Source organism: Leguminivora glycinivorella, chromosome 1, assembly GCF_023078275.1.
Source record: "Leguminivora glycinivorella isolate SPB_JAAS2020 chromosome 1, LegGlyc_1.1, whole genome shotgun sequence".
Taxonomy (NCBI): Eukaryota; Metazoa; Arthropoda; class Insecta; order Lepidoptera; family Tortricidae; genus Leguminivora; species Leguminivora glycinivorella.
The window spans coordinates 22,629,910-22,648,771 of record NC_062971.1 but is presented as its reverse complement, the minus strand read 5'-3'; the positions used below and the strand labels follow the sequence as shown (position 1 = coordinate 22,648,771).

Below are 18,862 nucleotides of genomic sequence, written 5' to 3'. Positions count from 1 at the left end.
GCAATTTGAATGTGTGGGTGGACCAAAATACAAATGGAGTCATCGAGAGTTTTCACCAAACTCAATTAAAAAAGGGTTGAAATAACTTCGCACGAGGTTGGTGGTTATATGTGAATATTTAGGTTTATCAGGGTCATTTGATAAATTGACACTGAAGGCGTATTACTTTCAACCTTCTTTTATCTATATTTTAAAAAGTTTTTCTACAACACTTAGACTAAATACCGACTGCAATCCAACTGCAACGTCGATGTACAGTTCCTATACCTACAAGCTGGAGAAATTGCAGCTACCTAACCTAATCATGTGTAACATATATTAATTAGGTACTCTATAAAAATCCCATAAGTTCAAATTTTGTATGACAACATTTTTTTATCGATATTTGATAGAAGTATCTAAAAGTAAACAAATGAACCAAGACGCGGAAAAACGGATATGTTCCGGAAACTTGAAGAAAGTTTCTAACACTGGCAGTTTCATAAGCTTTTTTCCCAGACAGACTGATACTTTTTTATCAGATCCGATACCAGCTTTTTTGCAGCGGTATAAGTGTTTTGGAAATATAAAAACAAACATGACAATTATTGTCGCTGTTTCGGATTGGATTTGGGCCATGGGCCACACGCCACGAGCCGGTTTCTGAATTCATAAGCGTGAAGAACATCATTATTTCGTCCACGTAAATAAACTAATATCGAACTAATTTATGAAATCAGCTAATGCAAGATTTACATAAATTGGCAAACGTTAAGTTGAAACATTATTTATTACTGGCCTCTAACGAATGATGTAAGCTATACCGAATTAAGATGGAACGTGTAAAGTAGGTAGGTATCTAACAATTTGACGGACTTCATACCAGAAAGCATTTTCTACCAGCCAACCTTTGTGCATATAATAATATTTGTGTATACAGTGTGTTACCCGGGCATTTATTCAATTAAATACTTTTTAAACATTAGTTTTTGGAGAAACGAAACAGCGAAGCCACGTCGGTGGCAAACTATCATTTTGACTAAGGTTAGAAAATTGGCATTAGGTACATGAGAATATCTTGTTGACGAGTCAGTCTTGGTCTTGGCAACACTTTACATGCCAATGTGTTTACTGGAGGGATTAGTCAATCAGTTCTTAAATTTAATTTTTGTTTAATTAGTCTTTACACAGTTAAAACACGTAAGTTATCAGGGCTGGTGTGACGTCGCGGGCGGAAGCGGCGTCGCGCCGCGTCGGCGCCGCTCCGGAACCCGCTGAAGGGTTGCCCCGTCACAAATCAAGTTATGAGCAACGCCACAAAAGGAAACTTTGCGCATTTCCGAACCGACGGGCGTGAAATCCGTGAAACAAGTGCCATTATCGACCGTAACCTCCGTTGGATAAGGGCGTCAACGGTGTGTGTAATTTTTGAGTGCCCTCTTCAGTAACACTGACAGTCACACCCAGTGTCAAATCCGACATATGAGTTAACGTCTATGGTAACTTATTCAGCCATATCTTTACTTGTAGTATAGACGCACAACTGCAAAAAAACGCTGTACCTTACTTATTGACGATGACGATAGTTTACACGATATATATGTTAAAACGATTTGTCGTAATATGGCTGATGAATTAACTAGAGTTATATTTGTTGGAGCTGGCCATCAGGTGCATACTCTTTGTATGAAGCTGTTCTATGTGTTCAAATAGTAAAAGATAGTTCAAGAGGAATATTTGTTTTATAGGTTATGGGCTCAGCACGCTTCCACTGCGTATAGGTCTCAAGGAATATTTATTTTATTAATATTGAACGGGATATAGACCGTGAATACATTTTGTTTTTTATCGAGCTCGCGAAATTTCAGTTTCATGCGTCATGTTAGTATAGTGAAACTAACCGTTTTACTAGGGGGCAAAGTTGTTGTGTAACCACTTATTGTTACCCAAGCAAGCGAAAAATTATAATATTCAAACCAGTATCGTAGCGAGTAGTTCGAAAAGTGGAACCTTGAGCGTTGCGAGGGTTTCAAGGCACGAATATTAAACAAACACGAAACACAACATTTTTCACCACTCCTGTTAGTGAGGAAAATAATAAATCTAAAACATTAAACTAAATCTCTTCTATCAATTTATTAAACATTTTATCATCATTTACAGGTCAATTCCATCAGCCAATTTAGGAAATCAAGTTAAAATTTGTATGAAATTTTTAAACTTTTGTGGGTAAAATGTTTTTTTTTAATAATGTTGCGGATTTAAGAACATGGTCTCTTAATAAATCAACTTTTTCATGTTAATTTAAATTTCTTCATTTCAGCAAAAAGTCATAATTATAATTGTTCTACACTATTACTAAAAAATAACTACAATTGTTCGACACTATTACTAAACTAGATTATATTCGATGGTGTAAGATTTCCAGATATAAAAAACCCTAGTTCGAAATATTTTCACTATATTATTATATATTTATATACAATTTTACGTTTTCTTTTGCAGGTCCTGCGCAGCCGAGATATTTCCATTACCCAGGATTTTTCCTAAGAAGATAGGAAAATCACCTAGCAAAAATAAGACCATATTAATACGAATTTGTACAAATGTTATTTAAGAAATGAAATTATACATTTGTAATATATAATTATGTGCCTCATTCCACATTTATATAGTTTATGTGTAATGTATAGGTATAATTTAGCAGTACGCAAGGTAATTTTAACTATTATGTACCTACAAAACTGTGATAAGAAGTAGCAACCTAAATTCATCATTTTAATTATTTTTAAAGGAAAGATATTATTTAGCCAATTAAGAATAGTTGATGAATCTAAGGCTATAATTTATGTAATGATTAAATATCAGATAAACTATGCTGTGTGTAAATAAAGATAACAGTAATAATCATTTTTTTTTTCATTTTCCACATTATATGTCCATCCATCCATTCGTTCCATCGAAGGCATGTTGTCTATAGACCTTGATTTTTTTTTTGACTAAGAACATGAATAGCATAATAAGTATATTTTTACTAGTCCCCGAGAATTTAAATGACACTCGAATGAAAATATCACGCTCGCAACAAAATCCACTTTTGCTTACTGTTTTTACATACCCTTGTATGTAAAATATTTTATTCCTTATTATTTGTCAATAAGTAGATGTTTAAAGGTATTAATAAATAAATTTTTAAGTACATAATATATGTTCTTTCACTATTATTTTTAGTTTGTACCGAAAAAAGTATGAAGAGGGGCGCATATGATACAAAATTAGATTTACGTCCACAGACGCGACAGAGCCTCTTTTTTCGGTACATGATCCATTTCACCTTCTGAACGAAATCCTTGAAGATGGGTTACTTTTACGTCGAAATGTATGGACGTATCCTGTGTTAGATAGGCGAAACTATTCATATACTTTCAGACAAGCAAATGGTAAATGACTTAATGTAACTTTTGATGTACTTATAGATGTAGAGCGAAAAGATTTGCCTTCGTATTGTTGCGGAAATGTACGAACATGTCATGTTATTTCAGTCAGTATCAGTACAAGATGTATCGACATTGCACTAGCATGACAAATACGAACGTTTCCGGAAAAATACGAAGGATACCCTTTTCACACTACATCTGTATAGTGAAGCCGAATTGCCGAAGTGAGAATTATGTTTCCAAAAAAGCAAACTAATATAATTGCTGTAAGGGATTCGAATACGAAATATGTGGTACCTATAGTTATTGTAGCCTTTACAGTATGGGGTTCGTCATAAAAGGAGTTTAAAGGGTCGGCAACATGCATGTTACACTTCTGGAGTTGCAGGCGTCTATAGGCTATGATGACTGCTTAGCATCAGGCAAGCCGTTTGATATTGTTTGATAACATAAAAAAACTATACATATTATAAAAAAAACTTTTATTCCATGTTATGATAACCCTACTTATAATATATTTTAAATTAGATTTGTTTTCGGGTGCAGCCCATCTCTTTGTATCTGTCTAGTATAGTGTGTTTATATGGAACACGCCATCTGCTTTGTATTCGCTAAACGCGTATCTTCCCAAATTTGTCGCCGGCTCTATCCTCTCGGCTTGGATGCACAATTTTCACGGTAGCTTTTGATATTCAAATCACGGGCTGTATTTGTCCAAAATTGGTGTTTTATCTATAATTTCATATGCATTTTCGTGTGCTTCAAACAAAGAATATTCTCAAGTCTATTATGTCTCGAAAAATATAAGGTTGTGTACCCAGACCCACTCAAGGTACTTCGTTATTTTACACATATTCCTGAACGGTATTCCTGGTAGGTAAGGAATTGTAAAAGCGTTAGCTAATTATTCTGAAAAGGCACCAAAATCAATTCATTGTTAGATGGAAAGGTTTGGTGTTTTTTTATTCCTTATAAAATAGGACGTACCTAACGTTCGGACGTAATTTTTTTCCCCATATGAACTTCCACCTTCCTTACAACTACGGAACAAATAAAAATTATTTTGTTAATTTTTTTTTCTAGTGGTAAGGACGTTAGCCGCGTAAGCTCGATTCCCGGCTCGGCCACCAGTGTGCCTTGTTGTTTTTTCTTTCGTGTATGATACCTCTAATACCACCTAATTGATAATATGCTAAACGGGAAATATGTCACTTGATAGCGTTATGCAGTTTAATGTTCCCGTCACTTCTCCATCAAATAATTTGCCGTGACTGTTACGCTATCGAATAATGACCAGACATGTTTTTATTTCTTTTCAAACCCCAGGGTTTGTGTCATGTTCATGTGCCCAGCTCACAGTTCAAGTTTTATTTTCGCGGAGTAGGTTACAAAATACAAACAATCGCATTGTAAACTGTAATCCAATTATATTTAAAATCAATGTTATTGAGGCTGCAGAGCTTGACGTAAAAAAAATCAGAAATTTGATAAATTTTACTGTTTATTTTTGGCATTGTTTATATAATAGTAAAAATCATATTATATTTTATTTAAAAATAAAAGTAACAAATCTTATTATATCACCTAATAATTTGCCATATATTGCTTTTAAATAGCCAAATATTTTTTTAAATTTTTAAGTATAGTTTTATAATTATATATCACTTTAGGTCAAATCGGATGTAGTATTGCGTCCATTATTTTCGTCGTAGTTGCGTTGACAGGTTGGTATCAAGTTGATGTTTCATTTTCAGATATGGAAGGTACGAACCTGGAATTAAAGGAAAACACACTTGTTTAAATTACTCGTAGAATAGAGTGGGAGTCAGAAGTTACCGAAAATTCTCATGAGGAATGTTCTGCAATTTTGGAAACTTCTCGACCGTGCATTGCTAAGTGGGACCAAACTTATGTCATATTGAAACTTATGTTATGTTTATGTATGTCATGTTTTTTTAAACGCTTAATTAAGTTAGAGCTAGCTTTTAAACTGATGTGTTTAATAAATAAAATACTAAAATAAATAAATATTATAGGACATTCTTACACCGATTGACTGAGTCCCACCACGGTAAGCTCAAGAAGGCTTGTGTTGTGGGTACTCAGACAACGATATACATAATATATAAATTACTTAAATACATAAAAAACATCCATGGCTCAGGAACAAATAGCTGTGCTCATCACACAAATAAATGCCGGAAGTCGAACCCAGGACCACGTCTCAGCAGGCACTGACTAGGCCAGACCGGTCGTCAAAAAGTTAAAAATATACGTTTAAGTTATGTTTGGTAAATACTTAATATAAAGATTGATTTTGTAAGTAAGTACCAAACCGCATAGTGACTTTTGTGGTCATAATACTCACAATGAATCACTTTTAGTATGGGGCCAATGCTGAAATCGCGAAAAAAATTCTGGCTTGCTAGCTTGGCTGTTCCATAAAAATACGCGGCATCACGTGTCAGTCGAAATGTATGATCGATTTTAGCTTATTTACCTGTTTAGGTACGCAGTTGCAGCCCTTCCGAACTTTAAATGGTATGATAACACTCTTATAAACTGGATAACCTGTAAAATAAATCAACATTACATTACGATACAAGTGCGGAACAGAGGAAGTTCGAAACGAATGACGATAAAATCCACACGAGTTACGTTTTTCCCCGCACTAGTTTGCAAAGTAGCACATTTCTTGTCAGGTCGAAATTTCAAAAGGGCCATATGTACTGAAAAACGTCCTACGATACTCGTGCGAAGAGGAAATTCGTAGCTCGTGTTGCCAAGGAAATTCGTTTTGCTCAATCCGCAGTGAACGTGTTAAGCACAATGAGGATTATTAGAAATTACTTATTTATTTTAAAAACACATGCACATGAAAAATGTAGGTACCTATTAACTTAATGACCTTGTACTACCTACTTTTGCTACCAGTCAACTTCATAACATAATTATTCAAAGGCTAGGCCCCGTAGCCGAATGGCATTTAGATTATCTACGAGCGTTTCGTTTCGTGAGCGTTTCGTGAGCGTTTGTGCCATTCGGCTACGCACGCAGCCCACACAGAAAAAAAAAACTCAATTTTATGTCAATGTCAAAATTTTAGTTATTATAAAGTTCGTGCACCTTTGCCCCCTTGCAAAATAAATAACTATTTTAACCTATCAAAAAAATACACCATTCTCCTGCGCCGTATGATAATTACCAGAGTAAGCCACAGGGATTTTCACTGCATATGTCACTGGCCGCTGACCTATAAAAATATAGACAAAATTAACATATAACTTGGACGCAGACATAATTAATTTAATAATAAAGAATCAAGAAACCAACATAGGTACTGCTGTTGCTTATTAATCTTAAATCTCATTAAACCTTTCTTTTGTGAAATGTAATTATTTTACTATCATTCCTAAGTATTCAAGGTATGTATTAAAAATATAGTTACAAATTAAAAGATTAACTTATACGGCAATTGACAGCTACATAACGAACGAAAATATTTGTATGTACATACATATACACAATTCTTGCCACTTGTTAAATAAAAAAAATGCAATTCGCAGAGGAAAGGTTGTATACATATGTGACAAGCTGACTCACCATAGTATGGAGCAGAATTTTGTGCACAGCCACCTGACTCCTGTCCTTTGTTGTTCCTTCCTGAACTAGTGCAGCCACCGCAGCAGTTACCGCCTCCTCCTGAACTAGCAGCCGCAGCAGCAGCGGCGGCGTTTCCACCTGAACCCGTATTGCCTCCGCCTGAGCTAGCAGCCGCACCAGCAGCGGCGGCACTTCCACCTGAACCCGTATTGCCTCCACCTGAGTTAGCAGCCGCACCAGCAGCAGCGGCACTTCCTCCTGAACCCGTATTGCCTCCGCCTGAGCTAGCAGCCGCACCAGCGGCGGCGGCACTTCCTCCTGAACCTGTATTGCCTCCTGTTGATCCTTGTCCCTTGCTGTCGCCGCTTGAACTATCAGTCGAGGTTACAGTAGTAACGGTGGTAGTGGCTGAATTATCACTTGAGCCTTGCCCCTTGTCATTTTTTCCACCTGAACCCGTATTGCCTCCGCCTGAACTAGCGGCCGCACCAGCAGCGGCGGTACTTCCACCAGATCCCTTGTTGTTTCCACCCTTGCTGCCTCCGCCTGAACTAGCAGCCGCACCAGCAGCGGCGGCGTTTCCACCTGAACCCGTATTGCTTCCGCCTGAGCTAGCAGCCGCACCAGCTGCACTTCCTCCTGAACCCGTATTGCCTCCGCCTGAGCTAGCAGCCGCACCAGCAGCGGCGGCACTTCCTCCTGAACCCGTATTGCCTCCTGTTGATCCTTGTCCCTTGCTGTCGCCGCTTGAACTATCAGTCGAGGTTACAGTAGTAACGGTGGTAGCGGCTGAATCATCACCTGAGCCTTTCCCCTTGTTGTTTTTTCCACCTGAACCCGTATTGTCTCCGCCTGAACTAGCAGCCGCACCAGCAGCGGCGGCGTTTCCACCTGAACCCGTATTGCCTCCGCCTGAACTAGCAGCCGCACCAGCGGCGGCGGCACTTCCACCAGATCCCTTATTGTTTCCACCCTTGCTGCCTCCGCCTGAACTAGCGACCGCACCAGCAGCGGCAGCGTTTCCACCTGAACCCGTATTGCCTCCGCCTGAACTAGCAGCCGCACCAGCGGCGGCGGCACTTCCACCAGATTCCTTGTTGTTTCCACCCTTGCTGCCTCCGCCTGAACTAGCAGCCGCACCAGCAGCGGCGGCACTTCCACCTGAACCGGCATTGCCTCCTGTTGACCCTTGTCCCTTGCTGTTGCCGCTTGAACTATCAGTAGAGGTTACAGTAGTAACGGTGGTAGCGGCTGAATTATCACCTGAGCCTTGCCCCTTGTTGTTTTTTCCACCTGAACCCGTATTGCCTCCGCCTGAACTAGCAGCCGCACCAGCAGCGGCGGCGTTTCCACCTGAACCCGTATTGCCTCCGCCTGAACTAGCAGCCGCACCAGCGGCGGCGGCACTTCCACCAGATCCCTTATTGTTTCCACCCTTGCTACCTCCGCCTGAACTAGCGACCGCACCAGCAGCGGCAGCGTTTTCACCTGAACCCGTATTGCCTCCGCCTGAACTAGCAGCCGCACCAGCGGCGGCGGCACTTCCACCAGATCCCTTGTTGTTTCCACCCTTGCTGCCTCCGCCTGAACTAGCAGCCGCACCAGCAGCGGCGGCACTTCCACCTGAACCGGCATTGCCTCCTGTTGACCCTTGTCCCTTGCTGTTGCCGCTTGAACTATCAGTAGAGGTTACAGTAGTAACGGTGGTAGCGGCTGAATTATCACCTGAGCCTTGCCCCTTGTTGTTTTTTCCACCTGAACCCGTATTGCCTCCGCCTGAACTAGCAGCCGCACCAGCAGCGGCGGCGTTTCCACTTGAACCCGTGTTGCCTCCGCCTGAACTAGCAGCCGCACCAGCGGCGGCGGCACTTCCACCAGATCCCTTATTGTTTCCACCCTTGCTGCCTCCGCCTGAACTAGCGACCGCACCAGCAGCGGCAGCGTTTTCACCTGAACCCGTATTGCCTCCGCCTGAACTAGCAGCCGCACCAGCGGCGGCGGCACTTCCACCAGATCCCTTGTTGTTTCCACCCTTGCTGCCTCCGCCTGAACTAGCAGCCGCACCAGCAGCGGCGGCACTTCCACCTGAACCGGCATTGCCTCCTGTTGACCCTTGTCCCTTGCTGTTGCCGCTTGAACTATCAGTAGAGGTTACAGTAGTAACGGTGGTAGCGGCTGAATTATCACCTGAGCCTTGCCCCTTGTTGTTTTTTCCACCTGAACCCGTATTGCCTCCGCCTGAACTAGCAGCCGCACCAGCAGCGGCGGCGTTTCCACCTGAACCCGTGTTGCCTCCGCCTGAACTAGCAGCCGCACCAGCGGCGGTGGCACTTCCACCAGATCCCTTATTGTTTCCACCCTTGCTGCCTCCGCCTGAACTAGCGACCGCACCAGCAGCGGCAGCATTTCCACCTGAACCCGTATTGCCTCCGCCTGAACTAGCAGCCGCACCAGCAGCGGCGGCACTTCCACCTGAACCGGCATTGCCTCCTGTTGACCCTTGTCCCTTGCTGTTGCCGCTTGAACTATCAGTAGAGGTTACAGTAGTAACGGTGGTAGCGGCTGAATTATCACCTGAGCCTTGCCCCTTGTTGTTTTTTCCACCTGAACCCGTATTGCCTCCGCCTGAACTAGCAGCCGCACCAGCAGCGGCGGCGTTTCCACCTGAACCCGTGTTGCCTCCGTCTGAACTAGCAGCCGCACCAGCGGCGGCGGCACTTCCACCAGATCCCTTATTGTTTCCACCCTTGCTGCCTCCGCCTGAACTAGCGACCGTACCAGCAGCGGCAGCGTTTCCACCTGAACCCGTATTGCCTCCTGTTGATCCTTGTCCCTTGCTGTTGCCGCTTGAACTATCAGTAGAAGTTACAGTAGTAACGGTGGTAGCGGCTGAATTACCACCTGAGCCTTGCCCCTTGTTGTTTTTTCCACCTGAACCCGTATTGCCTCCACCTGAGCTAGCAGCCGCACCAGCAGCGGCGGCACTTCCACCAGATCCCTTGTTGCTTCCACCCTTGCTGCCTCCGCCTGAACTAGCGGCCGCACCAGAAGCGGCGGCAGTTCCACCGGATCCCTTGTTGCTTCCACCCTTGCTGCCTCCGCCTGAACTAGCGGCCGCACCAGCAGCGGCGGCACTTCCATCAGAACCCTCCGCACTGGCTACAGCGACAACACTATCGGCCGACTTCGAGCTACTACCAGCGAGTAGTTTTTTACCTTCAGGTGTATTGAATCGTTGAATGTCTTTTTTTAATACTTTTAGATTTGTTTGTAGGTCATCTATACTGGATAGTGTTTGCTCGACTGAAAAAAAAAAGATTATTTAATTGTTAATGTTATTTTTCTACTCCAACACTTAAATCTGTCAATTAGATTATTGTCAGCGGTATCTAAATTAACTTCATTTGAGTAACGATAAGAAAGTCTATTTGTCTATAGGTTCATATCATAACTGCTGAGCAGTAATCACATGAATATAGGAGTTCTGTTATTTTTTTTTAAAGTAAAACTTCCATCTAACAGGTTTGTTTTCAATTGCAGTAATAAGTAGCTTTTTAAAAATAATTAATATTGTGGTTAATAATTTAAATCAAGATGAAAAAATATACTGAAATTCGTTTTAAGTATATATTTGATGTTGCAAAACAAAGGTAAAAACCATAATTCTATCATATAATTTTTCGTTCGACATTTAAATATTCTTGAACGCAACCACATTTTTTGTAATTGACGACCGGCTTATTTTCTATTTATCTTGTCTACGGCTTGTTCGGCAATTTTTTGGAAATTTGTAAACTTTGTCGAAACTATTTCAGTGTTTTGTAGTTTATTATCGGTCGACGTTATTGTGCAAAATCTTAAGTTATTAATTATTATGAATGATTCTGATGAACATTGTACTCCCGAAGAAATCCAGGCTATATGGCGCTCTAATTTACTGACAATTTCTTACCTGAAAAGTCGAAAAAAGCGTATATGGAAATTAACCCATTTTATTGTTCTCGGATAGGTACGTATTTGGCAGTCGTAGAAAAAATATAGTATACAATTGTAACATTATGAAGGCTAAAAGTATCGTACCTTACTTAGGCCACTCGGTAGGCCTCGTGGCCTAAATGCGGTACTCAACTTTTATAGCCTTCATAAAGTTACTATTATACCTATAATATACTATTGTAGTGAAACTATTAGCTAACTAACTAAACATAAATTAATAATAAATGTAAGTTGCATCGATGCGAGGCAATTTAGAATGGGGGACAAATTCGACTAATCAAAATATTTTCCATGTTATATAATACGTATTTCGGGAACAAACTTAATACCTGTATCTTGCCTGTATCGACATTAAATTGTCGTTAATTAGTCAAATGCATACATACACAAACAATAGAATTTCCTTTCGATTTAATTTTGACTGTCAATTTTTCCTCAAAAATGATAATAGAGTGTTGTTACTATCGACGTAACGTTGTGAAAATAATCAGACTAAAACAAAAATGCATCAATTTGCAACAGTAGGCTCTGGACAGACAGTGTACAACAGTAAGGTGTTGCACACTCACGTGCATGAGCGGGAAAGAAAAAAATTAAAGAATCGGCGATAAATTGAAACACTAGAGTTGAGTAGGTATTATGTAGTTATCGACGCCGTATACATATACCTCTATTACGACACGATTTATATACAAAATGCCTTTGAAGTACCGACATAAGCACATAAAGTACTACCTTGCCCACTAGTGCGACGAATTGACGAACGAATTGCAGGGTAACTGTCGATTTATACAGTGAAAATAACTACATACAAAACATTAAAAAAAATATAGGTACTTACTTCCTACTGCTTTGGAAACTAAAGACGTCAGAAATACGGTGATTAAAAGCAATATTTTCACTTTGATCGCCATCTTTCGTTACTACCTATGTACCCTCTTCAGTTTACGAATGAAGGAAATGTGATTGATGTGCCTTATTTAAAGAAGAAACTTCCATAACATTTTATTACAACATTAAATTAATCGTGAGACATTCCGTAGATAAATGTAATTTTAGTCGTGCATCAATAAATTTATTTTTAGCACGATTTAAATAAATATTCAGCGCGAGGATGCAGCGTCATTTTTTCAGGTGGGCCTTTTGTGAAAAATGCTTTCATGTGTCCAGCGACTGTCGCACTAAAAGCCGTATCACTTCACAGATTTTCGCCATTGTGAACAGAACTGATAGATATGTTTTTCTTCTTGATTTACACAAGGACTACAGCAATTATAGTACAATATATTATAAGAAAGTATTACGTCTTTTCTGCTTACAAATCTTACAATATATAGAATTACACACAATTTGGTTTTTTTTTTTTTTTTTAATTTATTTAAAGAAAAAAAACACAGTTACATAGTACCTTAAATTAAATTTTCGCCAAACTGTGAGACAGTTTGTTGGCGTAGCGCTCAATTAAACTTTAAACTACATTAGATTAGGTACTTTACACTAAGATTAAGATAACAACATTGAAGTAAGTATATAGCAATTGTCAGTCTACGATAACAGAAACTTTTTTATGAAGGTAGATAAATGATTGAGTGTACAACATGGGGCTTAAAACCCGTTATAGTTGGTAGGTTTATACTACAGCAATAGGCTCAACTGACCATTCGTGAATGCTAATGGTATCCATACCCAGTAATTTAAATCAAGAAAATCTATTGGTTGGTATTGGTATTGGTTGGTATAAGCTCTAAAGCTTAATTCTAGATTTATAAATCCTTTTTACCCACCACAAGACAGAAAATTGAAATTAGTAGGTACCTACACATAAAAGTACAATACCAACACATAAAGGGTCAGTTGTCCTACGTTGAAACAAACGAACACTGCGATATCTTGTAAAACATGGTTACCAGCTAGACCCTGCTAGCAATGTACTCGGGCTCAAATGTCAGGGGCTCTCAGATAGACGAGGCTGTTTCAGAGAAGGAGTAGGTTCTTGTTACCACACCAACTGGTCAAAGCTCTCTTGATTTTATGAGTTTGCTTTTTACCCACAAGAGTGCAAAGTAATTTCATACAAATTTTAACTTCATGTCCTAACTGACATTTAAATTATAATTTTTAACTATAAATGTTTTATAAATTGATGGATTTGATATAGTTTCATGTTGTAGTTAGTAAATTCCTCATATTCCTCATAAATATTGGAGTCGTAAAAAAATTTTGTTTTACTTGGTGGCAAAGTTAGTTGAACCTTCGTGCCTCGCAAGGCTCTAGATTCCGTTCAAACAACTTTGCCCCCTCGTAAAACAAATAACTATTTTTTATTCACGTTTCGTGTTTTTTATCAATGATTTTGGAGTTTGGAATCATATTTTTTTTATTGTTTTTTAGTGTTCTATGTATGTGTATTTCTTTTATTAAATTAAGTAGTAAATAGCACTTTGTCTCTGTATCTATACCTACAATGTAGTGTAATTAATATCTATAAAACACTATGCTATGTTGCTAGAAATTTCATGATTCTTATGTTAGTTGCTCAGAATCCTCCTGCGTTCACCTAGTTGGCAGCCATGCTACGTGGACCAAAAAAAGACATACCTTTCCGGTAGTATTAAAAAGTAAGTGCATGGTCGGAACAAGTAAGTAGAAATTCTTTTCATTACAGATGGTGTTTTTTTACGCACTAGTGCGAGAAGTGGTTCATTATATGCCAGGTCGAAACTTTGGAGTGCCATCTGTACTGAAAAACGTCGTACGATACACGTGCGAAAAGGAAATTCGTAACTCGTGTCGATTTAAAATACTCCCTTTGGTCGTGTTTTAATTTATCGCCACTCTTTTCGGACTTCCTTTTTTCCGCACTTGTATCGTACCTAATGTACTATACTTAAACACCGGCGGTTGCATAACTTATATAAAATACTATTATTGTTACATAAAATTGTTCGTGAGACATTCTTAATATTATGTACTGTCTAACTTTAGTCGTGAACCAGTAAATAATTCAAAATCAGCACGATTTAAGAAATTAATTGTTTTTTTGCGTCACTGAGGAAATTAATAACATAATAAGTTTTTTAAACAAGCAATTGAACATTTTTCTTATGGTTTTTTTCTACGAGTATTACCTACTATGTACAGTCAACCAATTGGAACCCTAGGCCACTCTACAACCATGTCAAAATGACAAGCAGTACGAGATTTCTTACAATTTGATTTATAACGTCACTATGACATAGTTCTACAGTGGCCTAAGTTTCCAATTGGTTGACTGTACCTAACCTATCTATAGTCCCTACTTAACTTCAGCTATAGTTCCATGCGCTGACAGCACTAAACTTGGCATATACATGGAGAAAGCGACAAAATATTACTCGTGAGGTCGTAAATTCATATTTTCGGCACAATCCGTGTCCATATTTTAATAAATATCATAAATTTACATGCAGAAACTAATACTGATAAATGTTTAGTGTTACCAAGTATTTAGTATTACCGCCACGATTGGCAAGTGTTTAGTATTGTTTGATATAGTTGCTCAAGCCCATTAAATAATGATCTATACATTCATAACTTAAATTTTTCGTGTTAGGTATACATTATTAAATAGAGTATCTATGGAGGGACGGGTAGGACGTAAGAGAGGTCGAGGATAGCCCTGCAGACGCAGCTACATGGACCAAATAAAAGAAAAGGTAGGGGTGTGTCGTATCAAAGAGAAGAGCTGGCACATAATAGAAAAAGCTGGAAAATACCCACCTCCAAGAGAGACCACCAACAAGAGATTAACTCTTAAGTTTATCATGATGATGATGTCACCATCAAGAATCCGTGTAATCTGTGACTAGTAAATAGATAAGTCAATAAAATTTAAAATATTTCGACTAATTGAAATTACCCACCAGTCGTAGCTGTTTGGATATAACTGCAAAGCAAAATATCAAAATCAATTTAAGAAGATAGTTTCCCAGTAGAAAATTGTAACTGACATTGGAATTTGCCTTCCTATATTGAAATTTTCCAGGCCCCGTAGCCGAATGGCATTTCTCCGACGCCAAACGAAAGCGATACGCCGCTGGCTCTGTCGCGCCAATACGCAAGCGCGATAGAGATAGATATCTACTAGCGCTTCGTTTCGTGAGCGTTTCGTGAGCGATTGTGCCATTCGGCTAGCCACCCAGTTATTGACGCAATAAAGACAAGATGGCATCGAGACCGTTGCCAAATATGGCTGCAGTCGCATATCCCCGTAGAGGGTACATAATTACATACGTACGCCTACTCGTCAACCTAAGCTGAAACCAAATGTATAAGACACACATCTCTTTGTCGTTGAGGTTGACTGTACAATTATAAGCAAGCATACAGTTTCATTTCATTAAATCTTATACTTTTAAACGAGCAATTCTTGTATATTTATTTATTTATTTATTTATATATTTATTTATATATATATATATATATATTTATTTACACTGACGATCTCGGAAACCGCTCTAACGATTTCGCAGAAATTTGTTATGTGGGGGTTTTTGGGGGTGAAAAATCGGTCTAACTTATCCTTAGGTCCCGGAAAACGCGAATTTTCGAGTTTTCATGCGTTTTTCTTCGCGCGCCATCTCGTGTGCAGTAGTTGTACTGTTAAGACAGAATTCTTTCGGTCGATGTAAGTACTATTTATTGCAAACATTAGATGGCGACACAGGTCAAGGCTAAAACGAATAGAAAATACACTATTTTTGAGTTTTTGTGGCGAAATGCGCGCCATCTCGTGTGGAGTAGTTGTGTTGTTAAGGCTGAGAATTCTTTCGCTCGATGTAGGTACTATTCATTTTTGAACTAGATGGCGACACATGTCAAGGATACGAAACAGAACCGAGCAAAGCTCGGTTGCCCAGATATTATATAATGTACGTAGGTAATAATTTTGGAAAAATACTCCGCAGTCAAGTGTTAAATACACATAAATTAAAAAAAAGGTTGAAGTTCAGAAATACACTGGTTATTCAACGCATTCGAACTATAATGTCTTATGTAACGTTGAAACGAAAATGCATTTTCAAATAAAATGCTTATTTTTACGTACATGTATATTCTGTCTGCATAAAACAACACTTTTTTTTGGTGAGACTATGAACAAACATATACTTAAGTATTTAATTTGCTTTAGGATCATACATAGTACGAAGAAGATTGAAGAATTGATATGATGTGCTGCAGATCTGTAACAAAAGTTCACGTTACGAGTACATTGCTATTTAATATGTGTAGGTATTTTTCAATCTCTGAGAAATCGGTCCCTCATTACTGAGGATCGTGGTCACTGGAACCCTTCGAACGGACAATTTGCCTCCATCGATTCCAATGCAAACTTGAATTTTTCAATGCATACTTTGTAAATAAAACCTGTAACGTAATCCTAATTATAAATACGAGTAAATGCTCTGTATTTTACACTTCACAATTTTTTGGTGGAAATACATACAGGTAATAGTTACGCAATTTACTCATTGCTAGCTACGTAAACTATAAGGGCCCATTGACTACTAAAAACTATCTTCGGAAGATATCAACCAGTTAGTTGACTGATAGAGCTGAAAGTCAGTGGGTAGGTATACTTACATAAGTTGGTGGAAGCTAATGGTAAGACGCAATAGGACATTAACAAATGTAAAACTTACAGTCGTGAACGTATCAAGATTCATGGCGATATATCCCTTAGCGGTAAGTTGGAATGGTTTCTGCATACGCATGATGAGCATCAGGACCAGCTGTCTCGTTTGTCTGTCGCCATAGGTCCACTTGGAATCGTACAGAGCCTGGGATAATTGCTCGCTCTAAAACAAAGTTCCATACGACGAAACCGAACATATAAATATAAAAAAATGTCTCTTCCGAAAGAACTTACGATCTGAGGGGAGGATACTTAGGGATCTGTAAATAGCTAAGAAACTGTAAAAATAGGCAGCCTTGAACGGGGCCTGTATTTTAGTTACCTTAGTTACTTTCGGGGTTCTATTATAGAATACCTTTAAAATTATTGAATTATGGATAATTTATTTAAAATGGTGCAATTGATTAATTAGCCTAAAAATGTGTACCAATACTAGTAAAAAGTACTTACATGATCACTTACGCATTGCCCTATAATACATTGATTCAGCATTGAAATTACCAATGAAATAAGAAAGAAAAAACAACGCAATGTACTGTAAAGTTCATCGGTAACCTGAAAAATAAAGTATTAAGTATTGTTTGTCGCCTAAGGGGAAAAAGGTAGGTAGCGTTGTTGGGTGAAATTTCTCACCGTAAACGTAAAGGCAGTAAGACAAATGAACACGGAGCCGAAAGTGTAATTAACGAGCATTATATCTCCAAAAACAGTGTCTAGCTGAGATGAGACGCTGAAAATATTAACAATTAAATGTTTATTGGTGAATCTAAATCCTAATGAGACAAATGGAATAAAAAGTAGCTTACTCCGCTAAAAAATTATGTTTTATGATAATTCTCCTTAGTTTTTGTCTAATTTTATTATGAATGGCAGTGGCGTTCTGAAAACTTTTCAATTGTTCTATATCCTCGACTCCTATGAGGTTTTTCAGATGAGTACCAAGAAGTGTTAATTCTAAGCAGATGTAAGCTATGTACGATACGTTTATGAGGTCTGAAAATGTGTAAATACAAACAACGAGCCCCGTAATAAAGCTTTCCCATGCATAAGCAGCGTAATACCACTTTACTTTGTCAAAAGGGTACCAGGCTTCGAAAGGATAACGGTGCTCGAGTTCCTTCCCAAGGACTACGTTGTCGTAATACATAATTAGAAGCGGGAACGATGTAACAATCAAAATCAACGGCACCACGTAGTAAACGAACCAGATTGTTATAAAATTTATGATTTTCTGATATCTTTTCAAAATTTTAACATTTTCCTGACAATTTTCAGAAACTACGTCCCACATATCGTTACGGAAATGAACAAATATCAAATTGTATAATTCCTTGTTATTATTTACTTTTATATATTTAGTAACGGACATTGCGCAAACCCCAATATTCGGCGCAATATTGACAATATCAAGGAAACTGTTCAATTTTGAAACACACAAGGAAACGAATTGTTGAAGAGAGGCAAAAGTTATAAGGAAACAAATAAAATGATAGCAAAGAAGCTTAGTTTTTGATCTTCCCAAGAAGGGATACAAAAATATCCTTGAAGTGATAACACTTAAATAATCCATCCCGCCAATAAATTCTTCTTTTGCGGTAGAAGACATGGTTGGCGTCCGAAGTGGTATTGAAAAGTAAAATTAGTTTAACTTACTATGCCTTTTCTTGTTAATGAGGATAAGTTCAAGGCATATTACAATACGCGACTCAAAAATTACAACAGTAAGTATAGTGCATAAAAAAATACTGAAAAAAATCATATCGTATGATGTAAAGAATCCCATGTCTCTATTACTGTCACTATTAAATAGTAGGATTAAGTAAATAATCAAAGACTAGCGGTTATACGTCGAGCAGCATGATAATTACCTACTTATTATGTGATCACTTAAACTTGATTTAACAGTCGCTTATTTGTTCCATTGAACTGACTCTTATTCCGCCCCTGCAGGCTTTACTCCAGACAAGCAGATTAGCTGTAATTTAATATGGACAGAAATGGGTCAAGAAGTACTCAAACGTTACGATTGTTTGATAATTTGGCGTATTGTTCACCAGCGGTTGCTCCACAATAGGGCTTGCATTCCGGAATTCCGGAATCTCGAAATTCCGGAATTTCGGACAATTTTTCCGATATTACAGTTCCGGAATTGAAACACATAATCTCGAAAATT

The 18,862-nt window shown here is 38.5% G+C and overlaps 3 protein-coding genes across 3 annotated transcripts in view; 1 reads left to right on the top strand and 2 right to left on the bottom strand.

The window, feature by feature from the left end:
- LOC125227767 overlaps positions 1–2,887 on the top strand; it is a 50,397-nt gene extending 47,510 nt beyond the window's left edge. Inside the window, exon 5 of the mRNA XM_048132093.1 lies at positions 2,485–2,887. Within this exon, the coding sequence (XP_047988050.1) occupies positions 2,485–2,537 (53 nt within the window). The 3' untranslated portion in view covers positions 2,538–2,887. The remainder of the gene's footprint in view (positions 1–2,484) is intronic.
- Positions 2,888–4,824: 1,937 nt separating this feature from the next.
- LOC125230982 (uncharacterized transmembrane protein DDB_G0289901-like) lies at positions 4,825–11,929 on the bottom strand. The gene is made up of 7 exons (XM_048136343.1): positions 11,857–11,929; positions 9,951–10,322; positions 9,432–9,491; positions 7,020–9,236; positions 6,622–6,669; positions 5,917–5,987; positions 4,825–5,187 (listed from the first exon to the last, which is right to left on the bottom strand). Exons 1-7 carry the CDS (start codon positions 11,927–11,929, stop codon positions 5,167–5,169), a joined length of 2,862 nt encoding a protein of 953 aa, XP_047992300.1. The 3' UTR covers positions 4,825–5,166.
- Positions 11,930–16,171: 4,242 nt separating this feature from the next.
- LOC125231605 (odorant receptor 13a-like) lies at positions 16,172–18,295 on the bottom strand. The gene is made up of 5 exons (XM_048137068.1): positions 17,496–18,295; positions 17,323–17,419; positions 17,140–17,244; positions 16,697–16,852; positions 16,172–16,237 (listed from the first exon to the last, which is right to left on the bottom strand). The coding sequence occupies exons 1-5, from the start codon at positions 18,293–18,295 to the stop codon at positions 16,172–16,174; spliced, it is 1,224 nt and encodes a 407-aa protein (XP_047993025.1).
- Between the last annotated feature and the right edge of the window lie 567 nt (positions 18,296–18,862).

What these genes read in the sequence shown, in the direction of transcription:
- LOC125230982 (XM_048136343.1), bottom strand. Translation starts at nt 11,929, where the DNA reads ATGGCGATCAAAGTGAAAATATTGCTTTTAATCACCGTATTTCTGACG. An exon ending in AGTTTCCAAAGCAGTAGGAA is followed by an intron (nt 10,323 to 11,856) that starts GTAAGTACCTAT and finishes TTTTTTTTTCAG; the next exon opens with TCGAGCAAACACTATCCAGT. An exon ending in TGGAGGCAATACGGGTTCAG is followed by an intron (nt 9,492 to 9,950) that starts GTGGAAAAAACA and finishes ATGCCGGTTCAG; the next exon opens with GTGGAAGTGCCGCCGCTGCT.
- LOC125231605 (XM_048137068.1), bottom strand. Translation starts at nt 18,295, where the DNA reads ATGTCTTCTACCGCAAAAGAAGAATTTATTGGCGGGATGGATTATTTA. An exon ending in AAACATAATTTTTTAGCGGA is followed by an intron (nt 17,420 to 17,495) that starts GTAAGCTACTTT and finishes TAATATTTTCAG; the next exon opens with CGTCTCATCTCAGCTAGACA. An exon ending in ATCTTGATACGTTCACGACT is followed by an intron (nt 16,238 to 16,696) that starts GTAAGTTTTACA and finishes CTTTTGTTACAG; the next exon opens with ATCTGCAGCACATCATATCA.